The sequence below is a fragment of the Spermophilus citellus genome (genome assembly GCF_964194105.1).
Source record: "Spermophilus citellus genome assembly, chromosome: 6".
NCBI classification, from domain to species: Eukaryota; Metazoa; Chordata; class Mammalia; order Rodentia; family Sciuridae; genus Spermophilus; species Spermophilus citellus.
Genome location: NC_138187.1, coordinates 83,612,421 through 83,640,391, shown reverse-complemented (window position 1 = coordinate 83,640,391; position 27,971 = coordinate 83,612,421). Strand labels below are relative to the sequence as shown.

General features: G+C 38.2%; 1 protein-coding gene across 5 annotated transcripts in view; it reads left to right on the top strand.

Annotated features, from left to right (window-relative positions):
- The window catches only part of CAMK1D (calcium/calmodulin dependent protein kinase ID), a 406,117-nt gene that overhangs the window by 254,577 nt on the left and 123,569 nt on the right, over positions 1 to 27,971 (top strand). For all 5 annotated transcript variants that reach the window (XM_081298639.1, XM_081298641.1, XM_081298642.1 and 2 more), the window contains one exon: positions 8,487 to 8,561. In XM_081298639.1, the coding sequence (XP_081154765.1) occupies positions 8,487 to 8,561 (75 nt within the window). The remainder of the gene's footprint in view (positions 1 to 8,486; positions 8,562 to 27,971) is intronic.

Here is a 27,971-nt window from a genome sequence, read left to right as displayed (position 1 = left end):
GTTAATGATTTTGATCAAGAACTTTTAAAAAACACCTCTTTGTAAAAGTTGGGCAATACAACAGTCTAGCAACTGTCACTCCTTGTGTTCAACAAGAGAATGGAGCCCTAATATCTATGGCATTCATGATATATATTGAATAAGTTTTCTCATATGCAGTTAGAATGGTACTGTCCTGGGGAGAATTAAAGAAACTAATCTCTCAAATCACCTTTTCTGTGTTCTGTAGTCTTCAGATAAAGAACCCCAGGTGAGAAAAAAGCTGAAAAGTGAAATTCACTTCCTATTCTAGCATTTTTCCAAGGTAATTAGTTAATGGTTTGATATGTATCCTTCTACATATCCTTTTCTGCATATAAAATCACACATGCATACAGATACTTGGGGTACCATGCAGTATGTGTAAGGAAGTTATAAAAGAACCAGGCAGTCCAAAGGAGAGGTGATAGGTCATGTGAGCCATGGGAAATTAGCAAATGGTTCTCTGTAGAGGAGATCTAGAACTGAGTCTTAAAGGATGAGTAGGTTAGTAAAAACATGTAAGAAGAGCTCTCCAGTTTGGCCAGAGAAAAGGGTATGCACAGCTGGGAAGAGCAGGGTGTGGGAGAGCTGCCCATCTTTGTCCAGCAAAGCTTTGGTGTTGGGTGGGAGCAGAAGTTCTTGAGATGGGATGGTCAAAGGAAGACCAAGTAACTAGTGACTTCTCGGTCACTCCAGCTGTTTGAACTCTATTCTGGACGACAGGGAGTTAGTGCCAGGGTTCAAGCTGAGAAGTGTGATCAACTCTCTAATTGGAGTAATAGCTCAGGAGACGGCAGAGAGATGGGTTAGGAGGAGAGTGAGACCAGAGGGAAGTAGGGAGGAGAACCATTGACTCCAAGTTGGATGTGATCATTATGAGATAGGGGTAATAATGCCTACAGTATAAGATTATTGTTATGTGAAATAACATCTGTGAATGTGCCTATGTTTTACAAATGAAAAGTATTTTTTAATAACCATCTGGCAAATATTTAAATGCTATCACTTTCTCTTGTGACTGACAGTATCCCAAATTTTCTCAGCATTATTTCTTACACTGTGTATGATATGAGGGAAAAAATTCTGACCCCTGAAAGGAGCCAATATTTCTATATACCTATCTATATATCTATATATCTACCTATATCTATATCTATATATACATATATTTAATTTTTGAGAAAACCATAAGCATTTACTTAGATAAACAGGAGAATTTGCCAAGACAACAGAATATTATTCAGCTATTTTTGAGGCCATTCCAAGCCAGGGAACTGTAACTTATTTGAACTTATTTGTGTGTGTGTGTGTGTGTGTGTGTGTGTGTGTGTAAAATTTAAACTTTCTGCATTGCTTGGTAAATACCAGAGTGAGATGTGGTGACAGACTACAGTCTTTGCCTGAGATGACCCATGCTATTCCCTTGAGAGAGGCCTTTCCCAGACTGTACTGTGAACCGGAAGTGTCTGAGAGGAGGACCGGAAGCTGGCTCGTCCACCTGACCTCTGCCTTGAGGTCTTGCGCCCTTGCAGCTCTGCAGGGAGATCCGGTCCCACCACCCCTGCCCTATCCTTCCTGATAGTATGCTTGCCTCCTGTCTATCCCTTCTGATTTTATTTCCTTCCATCTGGTATCCTCACACGGCCTCTCTAACCTGAGTAGCTGAGTAGATGCATTCCCATTTCCAGAAAATGATGATACCAAGAAAAAGTATTTTGTTGCCCTTTTCTTTCTCTGAATATCTCATAATTGCTTCCACAATCTTCTCCCTCCAGATCAATGAACTATGATGGAAGGAGGAAAGAAAAAACAAAAACAAGAAATGTTGAATTACGATTTCCCTCCCTCCCTCCCTTTCTTTCTTTCTTTCTTTCTTTCTTTCTGTGTGCATTTTTCCCCCTCATTTGACACAGGGTTCAAAATTTGTGGATCCATGAACTGTGGAAAATTAGGCTGGAGGGGAAGATGCTGTTGCTATCAGTTCGTAGAAGCGTGTGTATTCAGTAGCATGTCCATCCTCTCATCCTGATGTTCCCTTCGGCTGAGGGGCTTTGGAATGGGGCCTACTTGTCTGTTTGGCACTGATTTTTTTTTCTTTCTGCATGAATTAATGTAAAAATGATTTCCTGGCTCTGTCTAGGGTTTTCTTGCTGGGCTGTCAGTCATCATGCAGGCAGGCATCTGTATCAATGCCCATTCAGCTTTTCTCTCTCTGCCTAGGCCCACTTCCCTTTATCCATGTCTTCTGTCTATTATTGGGGACTGCAGCAACTGGAGTGCACTCTTCTGTCACATAAACCATTTACCCTGTATTCATAGATGTGTCAGCTAAGGCATACTTCAGGCCTGGTAAATGATAGGTGATGAAAATTAAATGAGATTCTTTTTAATGCCTCAAGTTGCCTCCAGTGAAATTATTATTACCTTAAATTGCATGTGTTTTAGAAGGGCTTGCTGTTTGCAGATGAACATTCCTCATGTATGAAAATCCTCTTGGCCATGCTTTGGGAGGACTGAATGTTGACAGAGGGGTTGAGCTATGCAAGTTGACAGAACCTCAGTCTTTGATTTTCTTATAACTGACATCTCCACTTCTTCTCTGCCCACTTTTTCTCCATTTTGATGATGGCACTAGCAGTTATGGGCTAATGAGAGGCTCTTTCTAATTATTATTTCTGCACCCTTCTGCATCTGAACATCTCTTCTGTGGTTTGCTTTGACCCATTAGGATCTCACCTGTCTGGATGTTTATAACCAGGTGTCTTGAGAGCATCCACAAGAATCAGTGGTTCAACAAATATCTGCACCACCAGGAGTAGATCTTGTATTGTTAGTGATAAAATGGAAACTTTGGCTTTAGGTATTATAATTTTAGATAAATAACTCTGAATTTACATGAGCTCTTGGATATTCTCATTATAACTTAGTTACTATGGAGTTATAATATAATAGCTTTAACAAGAGTTCGGGGGTCAGGACAGAAATCCAATCTCAGCAGAGCAAATTATGAATTACAGGAACCTGGAACCCTTACTTACTCTCTTGGGACCTTGGCCTCCCATTTCTCCCTTCTTTTTCAAAAGTGGGGAAAATAATGACTATTTTGTAGGGTTGTTGTTGATATTAAATTAAATAGTTAAGTCATGAGGGGCTAGGGTGGAAATCAATGGTAAAGAATGTGCTTGGCATGGTTGAGACCCTGGGTTCAGTGTCTAGCACCAAACAAAAACAAAAACTTGGCACAGTCTTGCACATGATTAACACTCAACAAACTTTATATATAACATGGTAAGTAGCATCTAAAGAAAGTTACAAAATCTCTTTATCACGAAGTTGAGATAGTCCCCTAGGAAATTGCATTTATCACAGAGGAGTCACAGTTGAGATGTTTGAGAAAACAATATCAGAGATGTCATCAAGTTTTCCAAACATAAAATGGAAGGATATGAGATCTATAGACTGAGAAGCTTGAATTCAAAGCACGGTTAAATTCTGGAATACAAAATTAAGCAGATGGCTTGTGATCATTTAGTAAAGACAATAGTGTTTGCTAGGAGCTAACATGGATTTACTAAGAACAAATCTTCCTGAACATCCCATTTCCATTTTAAATAGTCTTATGTGATGTGTAGAGCTGAGGAAAGCTACTTCAGCAAAACATATAATTGATTCCTATGGATAGGATGGTAAAATATGGGCTGGATAATGGCCTGTTGGATTTGCCACTAAAGCAATCAAAGCCAGCTGATTGATGTCAGTTATCTTGTTGGGGGTCTCTCGTAGAATACCATGGAGATCTTTCATATAACCTTCCCACTTATAATTTTAATTAGGAATTTGGAGGGACATATATGGGATGGATATGTACCAAATATGCAGATGGCCCAACATTGGAAGGGAAATAAATACAATAAATGAATGGCTAAAGATTCACCATACTCTTCACCATACTGCTGGACACCTGGTATACTACATGGGACCCAAAAGGATTGAATATAACAGTGCTGATGGTGAAAACTTTAAAGCTCTAAAGTCTGAGTCAGAAAGCAAATCTTGGTTAGGAGCTCAAGGAAAAATGATCTTATTCATTTATTTAACAAATAGGTATCAAATACACTATCTGCCATGCCCTTTTCTGGCTATATTTCCATTGGGATCATTCCTTTCTGTTCTGAATATACCATAGTCTGAACAAAGGAGTGACAATAGGGCTGAGGGGGAGGATCAACCATATTGCAAGATGGGTCAATGATAAGGAGAGTCAGAGGAGTAATTATAACCCTCAAATATTTGCAGAAAGACAATATAAACTTATTCTTTGTTGCTTCTAAGAGTAACTACTAATTACCAGGAAGTCAATTTCTGGTGAATTTGAGACAGTCTTCTAGCTGTCACCTGTGTGAGCTCATGGAGGCTAATACTGTCTCCCTTTATGTTTTGGCCACCTAGATTCATAACATATGGGACTGTACCTGGCTCCTGGTGGGCACCCAATGCATATTTGTTGAATGAATAATGAAATGAGGGAATTCAGCCAGGGGAAAGTATTTCTGTAGGATAGATTCTGCCCCAGTCTTAGAAATGTATGAATGTTCATGTGGCATTTTGTTAAGACAATATATGTTCTAAAATAATTTTTAAATTTTAAGTTCTGTTTTTGTATACCATAAAGGGTCCTGAGTGTGGAACAAGATAACTGAAAACAGATGTGAGAGGTTAGAATGTTTTCTTAAAAAAAAAAAAAAAACAAAATATATATGTTGTAGATAGACATAACACCTTTATTTTATTTATTTCTTTTTATGTGATATTGAAGATCAAACCAGTGACTCATATGTGCTAGGCAAGTTCTCTACCACTGAGCTATAACCCTGGCCCTAGAATGCTTTCTTTTGCCATGTTCTAACACCTCCAAGCTAATTAAAACAATTTTCTTAAAAGACAGTTTAGAGGCCATTTTAGCATTTATTTGAAATTTCTCAAGTGTGCTTCCTTAAATGTTACCCATCCTGGCTCAAGCCCTGTTATTCTCCTGAGACCTTCTCCATAATACTGACCTATGAGGACTCTGCTTTCTCTGACCTTAAAGGCAATTCTGCAGAACTCAGCATTAATCCTTTTCTCATTGCTTCCTGCTTCTCTCCGTCTGGATGATAATCTTTTTGAAGGCAAAACCTTATTTTATAATTTTCTTGTGCAATGCCAGACAGGAAACAGAAACTCAGTGATTGCTTGATTGCCTGATTGATTGATACATGAGTTAGAGGGATACATAGTAAGATAGCAACTTTGTAACCAGTGCAAGACTGCTATGAGATGGTCCCTTCTATCTGTAATTCCTCTCTGGAATGCTCTCATGGATTAAAATTAATTTCAAGGTAGCACTCACATAAGTCCTGTCAGGTTGAATAGGCTTGGCTTTATCTATCCTGTGCATCCCATGAGGGGATTGTGGCCTGATTTTGTTAGTCTGCTATTTTGGCTAGGCAGGAGTCGAAGCAGGAGGATCTCGAGTTCAAAGCCAGCCTCAGCAAAAGTGAGGTGTTAAGCAACTCAGTGAGACCCTGTCTCTAAATAAAACACAAAATGGGGCTGGGCATGTGGCTCAGTGACTGAGTGCCTCAGCTCAATCCCTGATACCCACCCCCACACACACACACACACAAAATAGACAGGTGGTTAGTGCACAGTTGGTTATGTGGAGTTGAATCTGTATTAACTATTCAACGGCTGAACTCTGGGTTTCAAATAGCCACCTTCTTGACTCAACCTCCAAGAAGAGCCAGAGTTACAGGTGCCAATCTCTAGCCCAGTTTAGAGGATCACTGAGGGCCTTGTGTAACTAGGGTGATCAGATTCAGTGCATGAAAATAGAGGATGCCCTGATACATTTGAAGTTCAGGTAAAAACAATGCAATATTTGGGACAGGCTTATACTAAAAATATTTGTTGTTTATTTAGAATTCAAATGTAACTACGTGCTCTGTATTTTATCTAGCAATCCTCTGTGTAATCCCATTCCTCCCGATTTCTGAAAATATACTCTTAATTAGCTCCCAAATTAATTTGACTGAATAAAAGTACTTGTGCCCATGTGACAATTCTTTTTTTTTTAAAGAGAGAGTGAGAGAGGAGAGAGAGAATTTTTAATATTTATTTATTTTTTTAGTTCTCCGCGGACACAACATCTTTGTTTGTATGTGGTGCTGAGGATCGAACCCGGGCCACACGCATGCCAGGCGAGCGCGCTACCGCTTGAGCCACATCCCCAGCCCCCCATGTGACAATTCTCATGGCAGATGTTTTAAATTTCCAAAAAAGGGAAAATCCACATGATGTGTTTTACCTTTTGTGGTCATATTCTTTTGAGTATATCTGATAATGGTAATGCCACAAATGTCTAGGATCTTGGTGGTCCCCAATTAAGCTCTCTTGGTTTCCTTAGTGACAGTTTATTTGATATATTGCCATAATTCATTGCTGATAGCATTTTACTCAGGTCATACAGTAACTACCACTGACAAATAAAGAACTATGTGCTCTGCATGGCAATCAGATGAAATGTGAATTTAGTGTAATTATTTCAGCTCCTACAAAACAACTGCATTAATTAATAAGAAATCAAAGCAACGCATTGCCACTTTTAGTTCATTATCTTGTTCTCTTCTTTCAACTCAAAGGCAAGCTAATATGTGTATTTTTAAAATATTTTTTTAGTTGTAGATGGACACAATATCTTTATTATTTAATTTTATGTAGTGCTGAGGATCAAACCCAAGGCCTCACACCTGCGAGGCAAATGCTCTACCACTGAGCTACAGCCCCACCCCCATATGTGTATTTTTTTTTATTCTAGTTTATAAACTTTTTTTTTCAGAGTAAGACATCTCACACTTGGGAAAACTGCTTCCATTTTCTGTGATGAGATACCTAATGTTGTTCCTTGCTATTTAGTGGCAACAACCTTTAAATATCATTCGTTCATTCTGTAAATGTTGATTAAGCAGGTCTGTGCTAGGTGCAAAGGGGAAACAGCCTGAATAATGTAGTCTCTGCTTTCAAGGGGCTCATGAGATTCTGTGTGTGTTATGTGCTTGATTTTAAATGGTTCAGCAGTCATTTCAGTGATGGGCTGGTTCATGGTAAGAACTCATTAGCTCAGTGGGTAATGAAATGATTCTTCTCTCAAATGCATTAAATAAATATAGCACTTTATGTTCTGAGTAGAAACTACTCTTGATGCATAGTATAGTAAACCAGTACCATACAAAACCATATTTTGTATGGTACTGGTCTACTTCACCTGGGAACTGAATTGACATGTGGTGGTGTGGTAAACCTGAACCTCAATGAAAGGATCAAGCTGGTTTTCTTTTGCCTACACTGAATATATGAACCTGACCTTGAAACTGTTCCCTGGAACACAGAGGCTATTATGGGAGATGGATATGCATACAATTGACAGTTCAAATTGGTCTCTGATGGATGGCATTTTTCTAGGGGATAGGATTAAGTCTCTTTCCTTCTCCTGGGTTGCTTCAGGTAGGACTTCGCTGTTTAGAGGGTGGTCCTCAGTCCGGCAGCATCCTCACCTGCATCTCTGGGGGGAACTGGTGAGAAATGCAAATGCCAAGGCCCCACCCTAGACCCACTGAATCAGTATCTACATTGTAACCCACAAGACGCTCCTTGGTACACTGAAGTTTGAGTAGTACTGGTCGAATACAGCATTTTCAAGCTTTATTTTGTGTATACATGTGGTCCGAGGATCTTATTAAAACAGATTTCTGGGCTATACCTTCGGAGATTCTGATTCTGTATCACCCAGGTGGGACTGACAATTTGGATTTCTACCCAGTTCCCAGGAGATTCTGGGACTGCTTGTTGGCAACCATATTTTGTATGGTACTGGTCTACTTCACCTGGGAACTGAATTGACATGTGGTGGTGTGGTAAACATGAACCCCAATGAAAGGATCAAGCTGGTTTTCTTTTGCCTACATTGGATCCATGAACCTGACCTTGAAACTGTTCCCTGGAACACAGAGGCTATTATGGGAGATGGATGTGCATACAATTGACAGTTCAAACTGGTCTGTGATGGATGGCATTGTGAGACAGCAGAAGATGGAGCAGTTAGATTCCACGGTGAGGAGCTCAGCCGTTTAAGCTGGGCCCTGCAAGATAATAGGGTGTTGAGATATTTGGCCTATGGCGATACACAGGGAGCAGGAATAGTTAAATTATTGCTAAACTTTAGTGTCTAGAGACTCAGGAATGAAGAGGAGCAGAGATTAAAGGAGGACTGTTGAGAGAAAGAGTCTGAAAAAAAGTTTGGGGACAAGTCTTACATGTGACGTTCAGGACTTTGATTCTGTCTTAGAACTTTTTGCTATAATGACATCTGTGTTTAAAAGATTTCATGTCCAATTGTACTTACCAGGGTGCTTTCTTTTTTCTTCTAGGATTAAGCATGAAAACATAGTTGCCCTGGAAGACATTTATGAAAGCCCAAATCACTTGTACTTGGTCATGCAGCTGTAAGTACCCTGTTTAATTGATGATTGCAAACAGGATTGTAAACACTAGTGTTGAAATAAACGGATGCAGTGGACTGGGAGAGACAGGAGGGAGTGGTGGGGCACCAGAGAAGCCTGGACATGTCTGGAGGCTGTGTTCTGCACATGGAGGTCCACAGGCCTCCCTGGGACTAATCTGCCTCTGCTAGGTTAGAGTAGAGACCCTGCTGTGGTGTCCCATGTTACCATTGCTGGGTGTCTCCGTTGCTTTCTAATGTGCCAGGTCCAAGAGCTGCTGCCTGAAGACACTCCACTGTGGGGTACACCTTGCTCCTATCTCTAGGAAACTCCCACCCAGGGACGCTGGGGGAGGGATGCAGATGGCAGCTGTGTACTCTGTCCCCTCCCTCAAATTAGGGCACTATTGCCCACATTAGATTACCTCTGCATTCCAGGAAAACTGGAGATAACCAGAAGGGAGGAAGTAATCAACAGAACATTCAGATAGAAACTTTACTTGAACGTGTATTTTTTTTTTTAATTTAAGATGTAACTGGCCTCTCCACTCACATAAACACTTTATGTGTTATGATCTGGAACTATCCAGGGACATTTACTAGAATTAAGTGATGGAAAGTGCAACAGGATATTGTGCTTGAGCCAGGATGTGAGAAAATAAATTTTGTAACACTGCCTTATTGAGCTCTATGACTGAAGAGGATTTTTGATGAAGATCAAAATACATACTTAATTTCATTAATTTATTAATTGAATTGCCAAAGGTACACAGAAGAATTGATGTTAAGCTGACAGTTTTTAGTTTTCATGTATTCTTCTCTTCCTTATGAATGTTTAAACAACATGTTAAGATGGGATCATGTTGGGATACAAGTGCTCATTGCCGCATTATTTTATTACTATTATTTGGGTGGTGCTGGGGATTGAACCCAGGACCTAGCACATGCTAGGTAAGTGCTTTACCACTAAGCTACACCTCCCAGCCCTTTTATTTATTTTATTTAGTTTTTGGTACTGGAGGTTGAACTCGGGGGTGTTTTACCACTGAGCTACATCCTCAATCCTTTTTGTTTTGAGGCAAGTTTCCCCAAGTTGCTTAAAGCCTTGCTAAATTACCGAGACTAGCCTTGAATTTGTAATCTCTCTGCCTCATCCTCCAGAGTAGCTGAGATTACCAGTGTGTGCCACTATGCCCAACTTCTTTCTATTTTATTTTTAAATTTTGAGACATGATCTCACTAAGTTACCCAAGCTGGCCTTGAACATTCAGTCTTCCTGCCTCAGCCTCCCCAGTCACTGGGATTATGGGCCTGTGCCACCACACCCAGTTTATCACTCCATTTATTATCTGCAAAATATTTTAGTAGATTATGACATTTTGTGTAAATATTTTTTAAATGTCCAATTGGGAATCATATGCCTGATTTTTCTCTGGAGACTATTAAGCAGTTAAGTGATGGGTTCAATGTTAACCCTCTGATTACCTAAGTATAATTTTTCCTAATCCCATGTTTTCTGTTTTATGATTTGCCATATTTCTGTTTTTTCCTCGAGAGCAATTTCCAGTAAGTTTTTTTTCCCAAATTTGGGAACACATCCTGGAAGCTCATATGACTTTATTTTATTATAGAGTCTACTCTTTAAAGATTCAAGTGAGCTGGTCATGGTGGTGCTTGCCTGTAATTTAATTTTATGAGATCAAGTCCAGGAGACTGAGGCAGGAGGATCACAAGTTTGAGGCCAGCCTGGACAACTTAGGGAGACCCTGTCTCAAAATAAAAGGGCTGGGGTAGAACACCATTGTCAATCCCTAGCACCTTAAAAATACACACACACACACACACACACACACACACACACACATCACCTAATAAGAAGAATATGACATTTCAGTAATAAGCAAAAATGCCACAAAATCTGTGTATTTAAGTGGGTACTTTTTTATTGGTAATGCATAAAGTACTAATACTTTAATCCAAGTTAAATATATTTACTTGCTTTACTTTTGAGTGTATGGAAGTATACTGAATATCAGTTAAAATACCCCAAATACAAAAATCTCAGTTCTGCCTCTCACTAACTAGGTGAATTTGGGCAAATGGCTGGGGTCTCTCTGCATACCAGTTTCCATCATGGGAAAAAGTGGAGATAATAATAATATTTACATTAGAGAACTGTAGTGAGTAGTGAATGTGAAAATGTGTAGAAAACTGTCACAAAGAGTAGGTCCTCAGCACATGCTGGTTTCTTTATGGACATCTGTATCATGTTGTCCGGATGTCTCTGCAGATGGTCTTTAATTTTATGAGATCAAGTCCAAGTAGATTTAAATTTGCCTGTCTAAGCAACTTGGTCGTACGCTTACCAGCAGAAACGTATGTAAAGAAGCAGCCCACGAGTAAAAATTTGTTCCCAGGATGTAGGCTCCCTATTTAGCTCTCTTATTGTTTCTCTTGCTGAGAAAAAACTTTTTAGTTTAAGTAAGTCCCATTTGTTGATTCTTGTTATTAACTCTTGTGCTATGGGTGTCCTATTAAGGAATTTGGAGCCCGACCCCACAATATGTAGATCGGAGCCAACTTTTTCTTCTATCAGACGCAGAGTCTCTGATTTGATATCAAGCTCCTTGATCCATTTTGAGTTAACTTTTGTGCATGGCGAGAGAAAGGGATTCAGTTTCATTTTGTTGCATATGGATTTCCAGTTTTCCCAACACCATTTGTTGAAGATGCTGTCCTTCCTCCATTGCATGCTTTTAGCCCCTTTATCAAATATAAGATAGTTGTAACTTTGTGGATTAGTCTCTGTGTCCTCTATTCTATACCATTGGTCCACCCACCTGTTTTGGTACCAGTACCATGCTGTTTTTGTCACTATTGCTCTGTAATATAGTTTGAAATCTGGTATCGCTATACCGCCTGATTCACACTTCCTGTTTAGAATTGCTTTTGCTATTCTGGGTCTTTCATTTTTCCATATGAATTTCATGATTGCTTTATCTATTTCTACAAGAAATGCCGTTGGGATTTTGATTGGCTTTGCATTAAACCCATAGAGAACTTTTGGTAATATCGCCATTTTGATGATGTTAGTTCTGCCTATCCATGAACAGGGTATATTTTTCCATCTTCTAAGATCTTCTACTTCTCTCTTTAGGGTTCTGTAGTTTTCATTGTATAAGTCTTTCACCTCTTTTGTTAGGTTGATTCCCAAGTATTTTATTTTTTTTGAGGATATTGTGAATGGAGTGTTTTTCCTCATTTCCATTTCAGAATTTTTGTCGCTGATATACAGAAATGCCTTTGATTTATGCGTGTTGATTTTATATCCTGCCACTTTGCTGAATTCATTTATTAGCTCTAGTAGTTTCTTTGTAGACCCTTTTTGGTCTTCTAGGTATAGAATCATGTCATCTGCAAATAGTGATAATTTAAGTTCTTCTTTTCCAATTTTTATGCCTTTAATTTCTTTTGTCTGTCTAATTGCTCTGGCCAGTGTTTCGAGAACTATATTGAACAGAAGTGGTGATAGAGGGCATCCCTGTCTTGTTCCAGATTTTAGAGGGAATGCCTTTAACTTATGTCCATTCAGAATGATGCTAGCCTGAGGCTTAGCATAGATAGCTTTTACAATGTCAAGGTAAGTTCCTGTTCACACTTCAGATAGAGCCCTAATATCCAGAGTATACAAAGAACTCAAAAAATTAGACAATAAGATAACAAATAACCCAATCAACAAATGGGCCAAGGACCTGAACAGACACTTCTCAGAGGAGGATATACAATCAATCAACAAGTACATGAAAAAATGCTCACCATCTCTAGCAGTCAGAGAAATGCAAATCAAAACCACCCTAAGATACCATCTCACTCCAGTAAGATTGGCAGCCACTATGAAGTCAAACAACAACAAGTGCTGGCGAGGATGTGGAGAAAAGGGTACACTTGTACATTGCTGGTGGGACTGCAAATTGGTGCCGCCAATTTGGAAAGCAGTTTGGAGATTCCTGGGAAAGATGGGAATGGAACCACCATTTGACCCTGCTATTGCCCTTCTCGGACTATTCCCTGAAGACCTTAAAAGAGCATGCTACAGGGATACTGCCACATCGATGTTCCTAGCAGCACAATTCACAATTGCTAGACTGTGGAATCAACCCAGATGCCCTTCAATAGATGAATGGATAAAAAAAATGTGGCATCTATACACAATGGAGTACTATGCAGCAATAAAAAATGACAAAATCATAGAATTTGCAGGGAAATGGATGGCACTAGAGCAGATTATGCTTAGTGAAGCTAGCCAATCCCTAAAAAACAGATACTAAATGTCTTCTTTGATATAATGAGAGCAACTATGAACAGAACAGGGAGGAAGAGCAGGAAGAAAAGATTAACATTAAACAGAGACATGAGATGGGAGGGAAAGGGAGAGAAAAGGGAAATTGCATGGAAATGAAGGGAGACCCTCATTGCTATACAAAATTACATATAAGAGATTGTGAGGAGAATGGGAAAATAAACAAGGAGAGAAATGAATTACAGTAGACGGGGTAGAGAGAGAAGATGGGAGGGGAGGGGAGGGGGGATAGTAGGGGATAGGAAAGGTAGCAGAATACAACAATTACTATTAGGGCATTATGTAAAATTGTGGATGTGTAACCGACGTGATTCTGCAATCTGCATTTGGGGTAAAATTGGGGGTTCATAACCCACTTCAATCTAATGTATGAAATATGATATGTCAAGAGCTTTGTAATGTTGTGAACAACCAATAAAAAAAAAAGAAGCAGCCCACGAGAGCATCAGAGTGTGTGGAATGTAGCCAACCTTAGCTCAAAGCTTGGAAATCGTATTGGTGGCACAGCTGTCCCCACCCCCACCTCCTGAATTTCTACCAAGGACATCATCATCCCTCTTTTGGAGTTAGAGAAGACCTGGTTAATATGAATCACACTCAGAATTTGTGGGAATCCAGAGAGCAGTTAGGCTGGAACTAAGGTTTGGTGGGCACTGGATGAGATTTGTTAGGTAAATCAATCACAAAATCCTGACCTAGCAGCAATGAATGTTTGAACCACCTAAGGAAAAAAAAATGTATATACACAAATAAGCAACTAGAAACACTATTTACACAAACACTGGATATGCTCATTACAAAATGTTAACTTGTATTAATGCATATTTCTTTGGTTTCCACTACTTTTTAAAAGATCAGCTTTATACAGGTATAATTCACATTCAATATTCTGCATTCATTTAAATTGGACAGTTCAGGAATGAAGAGATAAACTCAGGTCCATAAACCCACTATCATAATCAAGATACAGAAGATTTCTGTTACCTCCAAAAGATTGCTTGTGGTTTTTGAAGTTTTTCTTCCTTTGCCATAATCCAATCAGTGACCACCTTCCACTCACTAGAAATGACTAGAAATTGAGTCGTATAGTATGTCCCTGTTTGTGTCTGGCTTATTTCACTCATGATTTTGACAATCATTCGTGTAGCATGTCCGTGATACCTCATTCCTTTTTATCACTGAGTTATATTCTGGTATAGATACTTCCTCTTTTATTCACTTTTCTAAAGTAGCCATTTGTCTAATTTTTACATGAAAAAATGCTCACCATCTCTAGCAGTCAAGGAAATGCAAATCAAAACCACCCTAAGATACCACCTCACCCCAGTAAGATTGGCAGCCATGATGAAGTCAAACAACAATGAGTGCTGGTGAGGATGTGGGGAAAAGGATACTCTTGTACACTGCTGGTGGGACTGCAAACAGGTGTGGCCAATTTGGAAAGCAGTATGGAGATTCCTGGGAAAGCTGGGAATGGAACCACCATTTGACCCAGCTATTGCCCTTCTCGGACTATTTCCTAAAGATCTTAAAAGAGCACACTACAGGGATACTGCCACATCGATGTTCCTAGCAGCACAATTCACAATTGCTAGACTGTGGAATCAACCCAGATGCCCTTCAATAGATGAATGGATAAAAAAAAATGTGGCATTTATACACCATGGAGTATTACGCAGCACTAAAAAATGACAAAATCACGGAATTTGCAGGGAAATGGATGGCACTAGAGCAGATTATGCTTAGTGAAGCTAGCCAATCCCTAAAAAATAAATACCAAATGTCTTCTTTGATATAATGAGAGCAACTATGAACAGAACAGGGAGGAAGAACAGGAAGAAAAGATTAACATTAAACAGAGACATGAGGTGGGAGGGAAAGGGAGAAAAAAAAGGGAAATCACATGGAAATGGAGGGAGACCCTCATTGTTATACAAAATTACATATAAGAGGTTATGAGGGGAATGGGATAACAAACATGGAGGGAAATGAATTACAGTAGATGGGGTAGAGAGAGAAGATGGGAGGGGAGGGGAGGGGGGATAGTAGAGGATAGGAAAGGTAGCAGAATACAACAGTCACTAATATGGCAGTATGTAAAAATGTGATGTGTAACCGATGTGATTCTGCAATCTGTATTTGGGGTAAAAATGGGAGTTCATAACCCACTTGATTCTAATGTATGAAATATGATATGTCAAGAGCTTTGTAATGTTGTGAACAACCAATAAAAAAAAATAAATAAAGTAGCCATTTGGATGGTTTTCAGTTTGCGGACTATTATGAATAAAGCCGCTATGAACATTCATGCACAAATTTTTATGTTGTGGATGTATGTTTGGGCAGAATGGGTGGGTTACAAGGTAAGTATTGTGTTTACCATTTTAAGAAATGCTAACTTTTGTTTTTTGGCAAGAGGTGTATGTAGATTTCTATTGCTTACATTATTGCTAACTTTTGAAGTTTTTAGTGTTCTATTTTATCCATTTTGATGGGTGTGTCATGGTATCTCAGAATCTCAGAATGGTTTTAATTTGTTTTTCCCTGGTGATTAATTATGATGATTAGCTTTTTATGCCTTGATTGGTCATTTGTACATCTTTTTTTTTTTAAGAGAGAGAGAGATAATTTTTTTTAATATTTATTTTTTAGTTTTCGGCGGACACAACATCTTTGTTTGTATGTGGTGCTGAGGATCGAACCCGGGCCACACGCATGCCAGGCGAGCGCGCTACCGCTTGAGCCACATCCCCAGCCCTGTACATCTTTTTAAATAGAAAATTATTTCAAAACTTTCCCCCAGTCTCTATTGGATTATCATTTATTATTGGGCTTTAGGTGTTCTTTGTATATTCTATCCTTTGTCAGATATATGTAATATAAATGTTTTCTCCCATTTTGTAGCTTGCTTGGAATCATACAATATACCATCTTTTGTGACCTGCTTCTTTGAATTAACTTAAATGTTTTCAAGGTTCATCCGTGTAGCATATATCAGGGCTATATTCCTTTTTATTGCCAAATAATATCTCATTATATAGATACACTGCATTTTATGTATCAGCTCATTGGTTAGTAAAGATTTAGTTTATTTGACTGTTAGAAATAATGATGTAAGGCCTGTTTGTATACAGATTTTCATTTCCTTTGGGCACAAGCTTAGGTATGGAGTTGCTGGATTAAATGATAAATATGTGTTTAACATTTTAAGGGCTATTTTCCAAAATGACTGTCCTGTTTTACAAGTCCTGGGCCTTGGATGAGGATCCGACTTTCGCCAGCCACACCAGACTTGCTATTGTCTGTCTTTGATGTTAGCCATCTATGGGTGTGAACTAGTACCTCTTGGTTTGATTTAACTGGTGCCTACCGTTTTTTGTGTGTGCTTATTGGCTGCTAGTGTGCCTTTCTTGCAGAAATACCTATTCAGATTCCTTATCCATTTTTTAAATTAAGTAACTTTTTCTTGTTGTGTTCTAAGACTTCTTCAGAGTGTCTATAAATCCTTTATCGGATATGGGATTTACAGAGATTTTTCTCTTATTCTTTGTCTTTTTACTTTTTGATAGTATCATTTGCAGCACCAAAATTTTTAATTTTGATACTGTCTATTTTTTCTTTCATTGCTTATGCTCTTTGCTGTCGTATCTAAGAAACTGATGCCTTAATGGTGCCTTTTGAATAGGGAAAGTTTTAGTCGTGATAAAGTTCAATTTGTTTTTTCTAATGATTTCTTTTTTGTGTCTGTATGAGGTCTTTACCTAACCCAAGTTACAAATTTTGTTTCTTTTAGAAAGTTTATAGTTTTAACTTTTCCACTTAGATATATTACAAAATATTTCTGGTTAAGTTTTATGGAGAGATAAGGATGATGTTGATTTTCATTTTTTTCTGTAGGGAGGTCCAATTTTTAGAGTTATCTATTGCAAAGACTTATTTTCCTGGTTAATTGCCTTGGTACCTTTGGAAGAAATCAGCTGACCACATATGGCTGGGTTAATTTCTGTAGTTATTCTGGTCTATTACTCTATATATCTCTTATTACCATACTTTCTTGTTTATAGTAGCTTTATGGTAAGTCTTGAAATCAGGTAGTGTATGTCCTCCAACCTTGTTATTCTTTCTTAAAATAGCTTTGGCATTCTTAAAATAAATTGTCTCTATTTTCATATAGATTTTTACAATCAACTTTTAAAAAAATGCTTGTTGGAATTTCATTTGGGATTACACTGAATCTGTATTTCAGTTTGGGAACAATTGAAAGCTTAAAAAAAATTAAGCTTCTGGTTAATAAATATCAGATCTTGATTTAGATCTTTTATTACTCTCCATCAAGTTTTATAATTTTCAGCATGAAGGCCTTCCATATCTTTGTTCAGTTTATTCTGAAATATTCAATATTTCAATTTGTTGATTCAATATTTTGTATTTCAATATTTGTATTCAATATTTCATTTTGTTGATCCTATTTTAAGTGAATTCTATTTCATTTTTCTAGTCGCTTGCTGCTATTATATAAAATGCAATTGGTTTTTGTGCTAAATTCACTTATGAGTTCTAGTAGTTGTTTTTTTGTGTGTATTTATTTTCCATGGAAACAATCATGTCATCACAATGTACATTAATTCTAGTTAGTCCCCAACAGAATTGGTAAAACTTTTAACAGTTTGGTTTAAAATATAAGTATATTTTAATGTCATAGTTATGTCTTTAAAATATTTTGTTAGGGGTTGTGTTTGTGGCTCAGCTCACCTAGCACGTGCAAGGCCCTGGGTTCAATTCTCAGCACCACATAAAAATAAGTAAACAAAATAAAGATATTGTGTCCAACTACAGCTAAAAAATATAGATATTTTTAAAAAATAAAGTATTTTGTCAGTTCAGAAATAAATTGAAATGAACTTCTCTTATTCCTTCCTCTTTTCCATTAATGATCTAAATTAGTGAGATTTATAAAAAGAAATGATAAAAAAGAAGAAGAAGTAAAGAAAAGAAATTAAAAGAAAAAAAACAATGAGAGAAAACCCTAAAGTATCAAAATCTACTACTATTGGGAAAATCATTGGTTTGGTTTGAGGGTTTTGTGGGCTGTGTAATTGTTTTTGTTATTGTATTTTGGTTTTTGTTTGGCAAGACTCAATAGTTTTGTTTCCAAGAATCCATTTTTCTGGTAGTGGTGGAGGGGTCTGGGACAGTGGAAAATATTTTTTTGTTGTTTTGATTGCTTATTTGTGTTTGCTCTTGTTTTTGGAGAACTTAGAAAGTCTTTGATTTCTAAAGGATGTAACATTTTAGGGGAGTATATTTTGTAATATTTGTGCCTGGCAGGTTTTGGGTTTCCTAGGAAACGTTAATTGGAACACTGAAGCTCAAATATAATAGAGGATGCTCAGCACCCTAATTTTATTACTTTTTAAATTGCTGTTTTGATTCTGAGTATTGCAGCATATTTGTCTCTATGAGGAAAAAGAGACTTGACTGTTTATAGAGGTCTACACTCAAATTTTATTTGGGGTTTTCAACAACTAACTTTTTTCAAAGACTACCTTTTTTTTCAAAATGCTATTTTTTTTGGAACATTTCTCCTTTAGACAGTAGGAAGGTCAGTATGATACTGAGATCAGTTATAGATGAAAAGTCAGTTTGTTTTGAGTTTATTTCAAATGTTACATTGCTTGTGGAATATCAGTCCATGTATTTAGAGATAATGAAGGACACCCCTTAACTCCTGCCCTTTCACATCTATAATAGCTTGAGCAGGAAAATAAACAAAGTTGAAATAATTGAAAAGATGCATCAGAAATACATTCTTTTTTAAACAATAGATTACATTGCTATTGCACTAATTTTTATATGTGGTTAACTTGAATTTCTATCTCCTCTCTGGAACTCTAGGCTGTTATATCCAACAGTCTACTCGGTGGTTCTGCTTGGCTGAGTAAGAAACATCACTCACTTATCATATCCAAAGTAAATTTGATTTTTTTTTTTTTTTTTTACAAAATCTGCTTCTCCTGATGCCTGTCTCATCTTAGCAAGTGATGGCTATGTTCTTCTGGTTCTTGAGCCAAAAACCTGGTGTCGATTCTTATCCTTTTATACCCAATAAACCCATTGGCAAATCTAGTGGTCACCAACTTCATGATTTAGAGCAAATCCCATTGCTTCTCATCTTCTCCACGGCTACCACCCTGGCCCAAGCCTTCATCATGTAGAAGACCTGCTCCTCCCCCAAGCCCTCTCCACGGTGCTCTTTCTCCTGGTGTGTTAGCCAGACCTTTCTCTGCCTTTGTTAAATTCTCTTATTGGCAGCCCAACTCAGCCAAAGACTACTCCTCACTGGGCTCCAGGGCTCCATCTATCCTGGCTCCTGGGAACCCCCCAAACCTTCTGTCTCACTTCTCTCTCGCTCTTCCATCCAGCTGCAGCCAGACTGGCTTCTTGCTGTTCCTCAAGAATGCTGGGCTGCACCCCTATGGAGCCTCTGTTCCCTCTCTTCTCTCTGCCTGGAACACTGCCCCTTACAGATCTTAGTGCTCTCCGAATGAAGGAAATGCTGGAATTTCTGCCAGATGTCACCTTGTCATTGACATATACCCCCAGCCCTCCTGAATAAAAGAGCAACTGCTTCCTCCATTTTCCTGCCACACACACCTCCATTCCCTGTCCCCATCCTCAACTTGATCTATCTCCATAGCACTGCCGCCATCTTAGAAAAGGTAACCCGGGCTTTGTTGTCTGCTAGATAACTGCTCACACCTGACAGTATGTACTTGATAACTATTTGTTCCATTAATAAGATCACATAGAAAGTGATAATGGTTAGTACGTATTTGTTTCCTCGTGTATCTTAACAACAAACCTAGGAGTCTGTATTATCCCAATTTTACATGAAGAATCTGATCAGAGAGGTTGGGGCATCCACTCTGCCCAGTGCACACTCTTGACCAGTGTGATATAATACCAGATAGCCCTTTCTAGGAAGAAAATTCTTTTAGGGAATTTTTTTGTGGGAGCGGGTGGATGGGTGCTAGGGGTTGAACCTAACCTAGGGGTTTTTTTTTTTTACCATTGAGCTACATCCCTAGTCCTTTTTATTTTTAGATGGTCTTGTTGAGTTGTCCAGGCTGGCTTTCAATTTGTGATCTTCCTGCCTCAGCCTCCCAAGCTGCTGGCATTATAGGCTGGTGTCATTGTACCTGGCTTGTAGGTATTATTAATGTGAACAGTGCAGTTTACCTGGAAAACTTGATTAATTGTGATTTAGTAAGTATTCTAAAAGCAAAGATAACTAGAAAATATTCTAGTTTATAGTGGTTTGTGAGGAAAAATAATTTTCTCATTAGCATCATAAGAATTCGCTAGAACAGTTTCATTCCATGAACAAGAGTTATTAAATTTCTTACTTAAATAATATTTTCAATTAGTGAATGAATGGATGGGTGCCCTTTTTTCATTGTTGTGATTTGTTACATGGTGCTTATTCCATGTAAGATACAAATATTTTAAATATTTCATTGCTTCCATGATAGCATTCAAATACGCACATCCAGTCACCTGCTGAGCTTGAAAAATGAAGAATTAAACTCATGTTGTTTAAAGAATGTTAATTTTGTTCCCAAGTAACCCAAGACATAAAAATATATGCAGCTCCAAGAGGAAATATGGTTTATGTTCTCTGTTGGCTTGCGCAAGACACTGTTTGAACAGTTCCCTGGTTGGGAGGTCTCTGGTGTTAGCTTTCATGGGGTTATTGTATTCACAATTTATACACTGTGTTCCCAGAAACATTTTTAATTAGAACACAAATTATTACTGTCAATAGAAAGCCAAGTAACCAAGCGTAATCACGAAGACAGAAGTCTCTGAATGTAACACCTTAATGTATTTACATGTAAATTAACAAAATCTTATCATTGTTCACCATGGACACCAATGGAAAGCCTAGAATTCCCGTGGTTTCTGGTCAGTATTAAGTTGGCGGGAAGGAGGTTGGGGGACACTAGCAAGCACAACTAGTCCTCTAAGGAGCTGTCTTTCTAGAAGAGAGAATATAGGCCACAGTGAATGCTTTCTTTGAGGATTCTTCAGGGTCCTCTGAGGGGAGGCCCCCTGAAACAGAGACTATTAAGTTATCCAGGTGGATATTCTGGTGAGGTGAGAGGCTCCTGACCAAAGGACTGGGACAAAGAGGCATTGAGGAGCTGGGATGGGACAAAGAGTACAGTCTGTGAGGCACCCCCATCTGACAGAGTTTCATCTGGGAGGGTCTTCTTCTGTAAGGGACTCCATCCATGAAGGTTCCATTTGTGAGGGTCTTTTCTATTTCAGAAGGTCTTCATCTATGAAGGTCTCCATCTAGAAGGGTCTCCATCTGGGAGGACTCAGTTGGTGAAGGATTTACTCCATGAAGGGCTTTTGGGTTCAGTTTGGCTGTGTGACACCCTGGCAGGAGACATATCTGGAGACACTGCAGAAGCCAATTCAGTGCTTCTGGCTAATGCTGCTGCTCTTTCATTCTCCTGGCTAAATACTCAATATGCTTTGTTATTTATTTATTTTGTCCACTGGAAATCCTACTAAGATATAAAGGGCTAAGAGAAATAAACAGATGAAGAAAGAAAACTGAGGCTCAGTGTAATCATGAACCAGTGATACCAGGGTCAGCTTCATGAAGCTGCCCAGACAGTCATGCTTCTGGACGGAGAGTCTTCATCTTTTTCAGTGTTAAGCTTTTACACTCATAAATTTCCTCTGAATCCTGCTTTTGCTGTACTTTAAAGGTTTTGATATGTCATTTGTCTCAAAATATTTACTAATTTCCTTTTGACTTCTTCTTTGGCCCATTGGTGTTTAAGATTGTGCTGATTAAATTTCCTCATATTTGTGAATTTCCACATTCCTTCTGCTACTGATTTCTGGTTTCCTTCCATTGTGATCAGAGAATATGCTTTGTGTGACTTCAGTCTTTTTAAGTTTGTTAAAACTTGTCTTGTGACCTAACGTGTGGTTTCTCCCGGAGAAAGTCTCATGTGAACTTGAGAAAGATGTGTTTCTCTGTTGCTGGTGGAGTGACAGCTCTCTCTGTGTCTGTTAGACCCTCTTGGCCCATAGCATTGTTCAAGTCCTCTATTTCTTTTGTGATCTTTTCTTTGGTTGTCCATTGAAAGTGGTGTATTGAGGTCACCTACTATTCAGAGGTGTCTATATTTCTCCCTTCAATTCTGTCAATGCTTGTTTCATATATTTGGTGGCTCTGATGTCTGTGGCTTGTATGTTTATAATTATTATATCTCTTTTTGGTGAATTAGCCCTTTCACAGATATACATAGTCTTTCTTTGTCTAGAGGTTTTGTAATCATGTTTTTAATACATTTTTTGCTTAAAAATTTTCACGACATTTTTCTAAACATCCAATTACCAAATTTAATCCAGTTTGAGTGGCACAGAACCTCTTTCATTAAACATCTGGTGAGTTCTTCAAAGTATGTACAACTTTTAATTTCCATAATTTTTTTTCCCTGCGCTGGGAATTAAACCTGTGACCTCATGTATGCTAGGCAAGCATTCTACCACTAAGCTACACCCCCTCCCCAATTTTCATACATTCTATGAACAATCTTTAAAGTTTTGAAAAGTAATTTCTGGTCATAAAATCCATAAAAGTACATTAAGGAGAAGAACCAGGCTTAGAATATAAAGCATCAATTGCAGAAATTATCCATTTCCTCATTTATGGATTGCACAGATATTTACTAGATTTAGAGATTTCAATTTAATATTTGAAAGTCAGCAAGCTCAGATTGTTAGATAAAAATAAAGACCTCTTATTATGAGTCTTCATTGCTTCTCTTTTTCCTAGTAGATAAAAACTTAGAGCTTGTGGAAAGAACTCCTTTACAGTAAAAAAAAAAATGCAGAATATACCTGATTAGACATTCTAGTTTGATGTATTCCCAGACTGCAATTCTGTTTGATGACTTAATCAAAGAAACAGCGCTCTGCTCCAAAGAAACCATGCCCTGCAAATGCCATGTGTGAATTCCTGCCTTGGAATTTCTCTAATTTCTATAATGCTCCTTGACTCCTTTCAAGCATCCAGACCCTCTCTTTTCTGTTAAAGCATTGAAGGTACCACTTGCCCTGACTTCTTAATGCCCTTCTGCCATGAGCACCACATATGCATCCAATGTCATAATCAGATCAGGGTATTTGGCGTGTCCGTCATCTCAAACATTTCTCACTTGAGAGATTTTTATCAGCCATCCGGAAAGAGATTTGGGGGGAACTCTTACAAGGTTTATTTAAGAAATTGATTCAGGAATATTGTAAGTGGAAAGAGCACTGGGTCAAAGGAGGGAGCCACTGACTCTGGACTCCTTTCTGTCTTTGATGAGATCTCTTATTCGGTGCCTGGCCTCTATCTGTGAAACAGAGGGGGTTTTATTGTTGTTGTTCTGTTTGTTTGTTATGAGACAAGCTTGAGGTCCCAGGTTTAAAATACCATGATCTCATGTGTCTTTTGCAGTCCCAGTGTTCTCACCATAAATCTGCATGAAACAAGTATAGTTGTTAGAATTCCTGTTGGTGGGTTTTCTGCATTTGCTAGGGAAGTCTTTTCAGCTCCTGAGATGAGATTTTCAAAATCTCATCTCCTTGAATCTGTAGAACCTTATGAATAGTGCATTTTGGGGATGCTGGGGTGCGGCAGCCCCTGGAATGCATGAAATTCCCAGTTTTGTCCTGGGGGAAGGGAACAAAGCTTCAATTATGGAGAGGCTTTTGTTCTGGTGTGGAAACAGGTGTGTAGAGTTCTGTTAGATCCCCTCGGCCACATCCCTGGGATTAATTTTACATCTTGAAGTGAAAAATCCTTGCTCCTTTGTGGCTCTTGTCTCAACTTGTCCCCAGCCAGCCTTCCTCCTTTCTGCCAGGCTCTTTCATATGTTGACTTTGGTGACTCATAGAGTTTTACCCCCTTCCCCAGCTTCTGTGACCAGGGTGACCAGTGTGGTGCTTTCAGTGTCTATGTGGACAACCCACACTGTGACCTACTACGCTCCATGACCAACTGGCTCCTGTCTTACAACTGCAGTGAAAAACAACACAACACTGTGGCCACTTTCTAGAACTGTCTTCCGCAAGACTGCCCAGCTCTGAAATCTTAAGTTGTCTCACTGCCCTCAGTCTACCTGAGGCAAACTCAATTTCTTTTTTTGATGTCTGTCCTTTGATATTACTGAGGACCCCCCCCCCCGCCAGTGCCTCCTCCACCCCCAGGGTTTCCCTATCCTGCCTAACAAGCTTCCAGCTTCATCCCCACGTTCACTCTCTTGACAGCATCTTTCCCTCTTTGCCTGATGCAGCCACCTTGCAATGCAGAACCCAGCACCAGTGCAGCTGCCTGCATCCTCTGCATCTGCATCTGGGTTGCAGGGCCAGGGCAGGAAACAGGTTGGACAGGTTGGAGCTGCTGAGATTTAAATGGTTTCCAGCCTCAGCCCAGCTCTCTGCATGGCTCTGAACTCCTTTCCTGCTATTCTGGTTAGATTCTTCTGTTCTCCTGTTTATTCTAGGCACGTATTATCCTTCCTAAGCTACCTGCTCCATAGCCTTTGAAGAGAGTTCTTTGGAAATTGATTTAAATGTACCAAACTGGTATCAACCTTCTTTGTGAACAAACTCCCTATATTTTGGTTTCATTGGTTAAAAAACACAACCTTAGAGATGAATGAAATTATGGCATTTATCAGTAATGGATGGAGCTGGAGAATATCTTGCTACGTGAAATAAGCCAGTCCCCCCCCCAAGCCAAAAGCCAAATGTTTTCTCTGATATTCAGATGCTAATTCACAATGGGTGGGGGATTAGGAAAGAATATAGTTACTTGAGATTAGGTAGAGGGGAGTGAAGAGGGGGAATGGGTAGGGAGGAAGGAAGGATAGTAGAATGAATCAGAAATTATTACCCTATGTACATATATAACTATACGACCTGTGGTATTCTACATCATGTAGAACCTGAAGAATTAAAAATTATACTCCATTATATATGATGTATCAAAGTGCATTCTACTGTCACACATAACTAATTAAAACAAATTTAAAAAACTTTTTTAAAGTTAGGAATCTATAATCAATGTACTAATGTATTAAGTGCCCCAAACAGTAACGTTTGAAGTTCATAGGTAATTGCAATCATTGATTGAAAATAAATCTTGAAGCAAATCCCTACAAAAGAAACTGAACCAATTAAATGATGGAAGCTTAAATAGTGTATGAGTTAGTTTTCAAAATCTATAATTGTGCTTTGAAATAATTCAGGCTGTGGAAAGCATCTTAGTGAAGCTTCTATTTTTATTTGGATAATTTTATATCTGTACAGCAATGGGAAGAAATTGAGAAGTCTGAATAGATTGCAGCATCCAATTTGGGAGAAACATTTAAAAATCATTAGTAGGGATAATTTATTTCACAGTTATATCCTTTTTAAAAAAGTATTTTTTCAAAGAAAGTTTATATTTTTCAAAGAAAAGTAGCAAAATAACCCTACCTATAAAAAATGTTTAGGCTGAACCATTTATATATTTTGGTTAAAAATTTACAATTCAGAATCTGCACATTTAGCAGGATTTGTGGTGAATTTACTAGGTGTTTTAGCATGTATAGAAAGAGTATTTTCCAAGTTAAAAATATTATGGTCAGTAGAGAAGAAAGAATTGAAGTTGTGGGCAGCTTAAAATTTAGTAATCATAAAATGCAACTTCATAGTGAATTATAGACAATTTTATGAAAAATTAAAATGTGACAGAGACACCAAACCTGACTATAAAATGAGTTATATGAACATTATGATGAGAACCAATGCCTAAGGAAAGGGTTAATTTTCCTATACTTTGTAACTTTCTGAACTCTGTAGAAATGTAGTTATATCACTTAATTGGTAGGCCAATTAACTGCTATCTTAACTATAACCTTGTTGGCTTAGTTCTTAGAACTATAGTTCTTAAGGAGGTAAACTCAAGTCATCTGAAGTTACTGCTGCCTGTGGTGAAGGCCACTTCTCAATAACATCACAGATATTTTACTGTCTTTGTTCTATACCTGTGAACTACTTATCGTAAATTCTCTGGGCATAGTCTTTGGCCACGGTGGCCGAGAATTCAAACCCATCGATGTTATAATGGTTAAGAAATAATGTCAGATTTCCTATAAACGCCCTGTGTAACCTCAGATCGTGGCCCAGAACTTCAGAGCACCAACTCATCTGCGTCTTCTGGCGTAAATAAACCTGAGTTCTCCATCCCTCCCAGTGGCGCTTGGTGCCTTGCTGAGTATGATTTCTACAACAAAAAGAAAATAAATTCAATTTGGAAAAAAAAATGAATTCTTCAGATATGGACTGAGAATCATAAAATTTTAACAAGTTATTAATACATGTGAATTTGTGGTGAATAATTATTCTACATGTTATTTTCTAATAATTAGATAATTAACAGAAAGAAGTTAAAACATTAAATTTTTTTTTTTTTTTTTATTCTGGAGTTAGGAATCAAACCCAGGGCCTTGGCAAGCACTCTACCACTGAGCTACATCCTCTGCCCTCTAATATTCTTCTTAACCTCCCTTCTGTAAGATTAAGATAGTCTTTCCTGGTTTTCTTTCTTTCTTTCTCTTTCTTTCTTTCTTTCTTTCTTTCTTTCTTAACTGTGTCTCATACTGTGGTTTTATTGTTTTATTTATTTATTTATTTAGCTCTTATTTGTTTACATGGTTGCCTTTTCTAATTTACACTCCTGGAAAACAGGATCACTCTCTTAGCATTTTTGTTTCCTTAAGACCTAGCAGAGGTCACAGATCTGGTGCAGTGGAGTTGGTAGTGACTATTGCTGCATACCTCTTGGGAGGCAAGGCTTAATTCCCAGGGGGGTCCTGGAAACACATTATTCAGTTACAGATCTTGGTGGAGTCTCAGGAGGCAGCTCCTTGGCTTCCATTTCTATCTGGAGTAATATATACCAACCACCTGAGACATATGTTTACCTGCTGTATACAATACAAGAAGACCTATTCCAGATGAACTGTATTTCCAGAGTTTAGAGATCTTAACTTAGCTTAGTCACCAGGGGGGTCTGAATAAATAGATAAATTAGTGCAACAATTGAAAAGAAAATCTGGCTCAATCCTGAACATCTTCTGAACATTTTCTTATAGTTTCTTCTTTTCATTACAAGAATCACAAATGGGAATGTATGATATTTACACAAGAACCTGACCAATTATACACCTTTGCATACAGTGGCTGTAGTAATTTGTTCAATTCATATTTTTTTAAATAAGCAATTTCTTGAAAATTATTTTTAAGCCATCTTATTTGCATGATTTTTAGTATTTAGATATATAAATCAATAAATTTCTACTCTACCTAGGAATGTCTTAACAATTAGCTACTCCTCTGGTGAGTCTTACCAAGGGCTCATGATATAAAGAGTAGGAGCCCTTTCTTCCAAAGAACTTGGCATAAATCAGTAGAAAATATCCTGGGTGGGAAGACTTCTCAGACACTCTGTTCTCTAATGTCTGATCCAACAATAGTTTTCTTTTTCTTTTCCTATCATATCTGACTCTACAGAGATGCCATCATATGTTACGAGTCTACCCAACACCTCTATCATCAGGTAAACCTGATACTTCCAGGGAGACTGCTGGGTCCTTAAAACATTGAGATGTTAGAAAATATGTAGAGCTGCCACCAAGTCCCTGCACATGGGCCTCTCTGACTTGTCCTATTTAGCCCAAAGTGGCCAACAGGCTCTGCAGTGTGCATATGCATTACTCCTTCAAAGGCAAAATAAAATAAAATAAATTACCTATCCTTAGTCTTTGGTCTGTCTTATGGTTTAATTTTTTTGTGTGTGTCAGAGGTATTAAAGATCACATCTGTATGCAATTAACCTCATCACTTTTAAAGTGTACTTATGCATCTGTTATGAGTGAAAATACCATGGTTGCCCCCAAACACTTTCTCATTTGCTTAGTCACTAGGGGCTCTGAA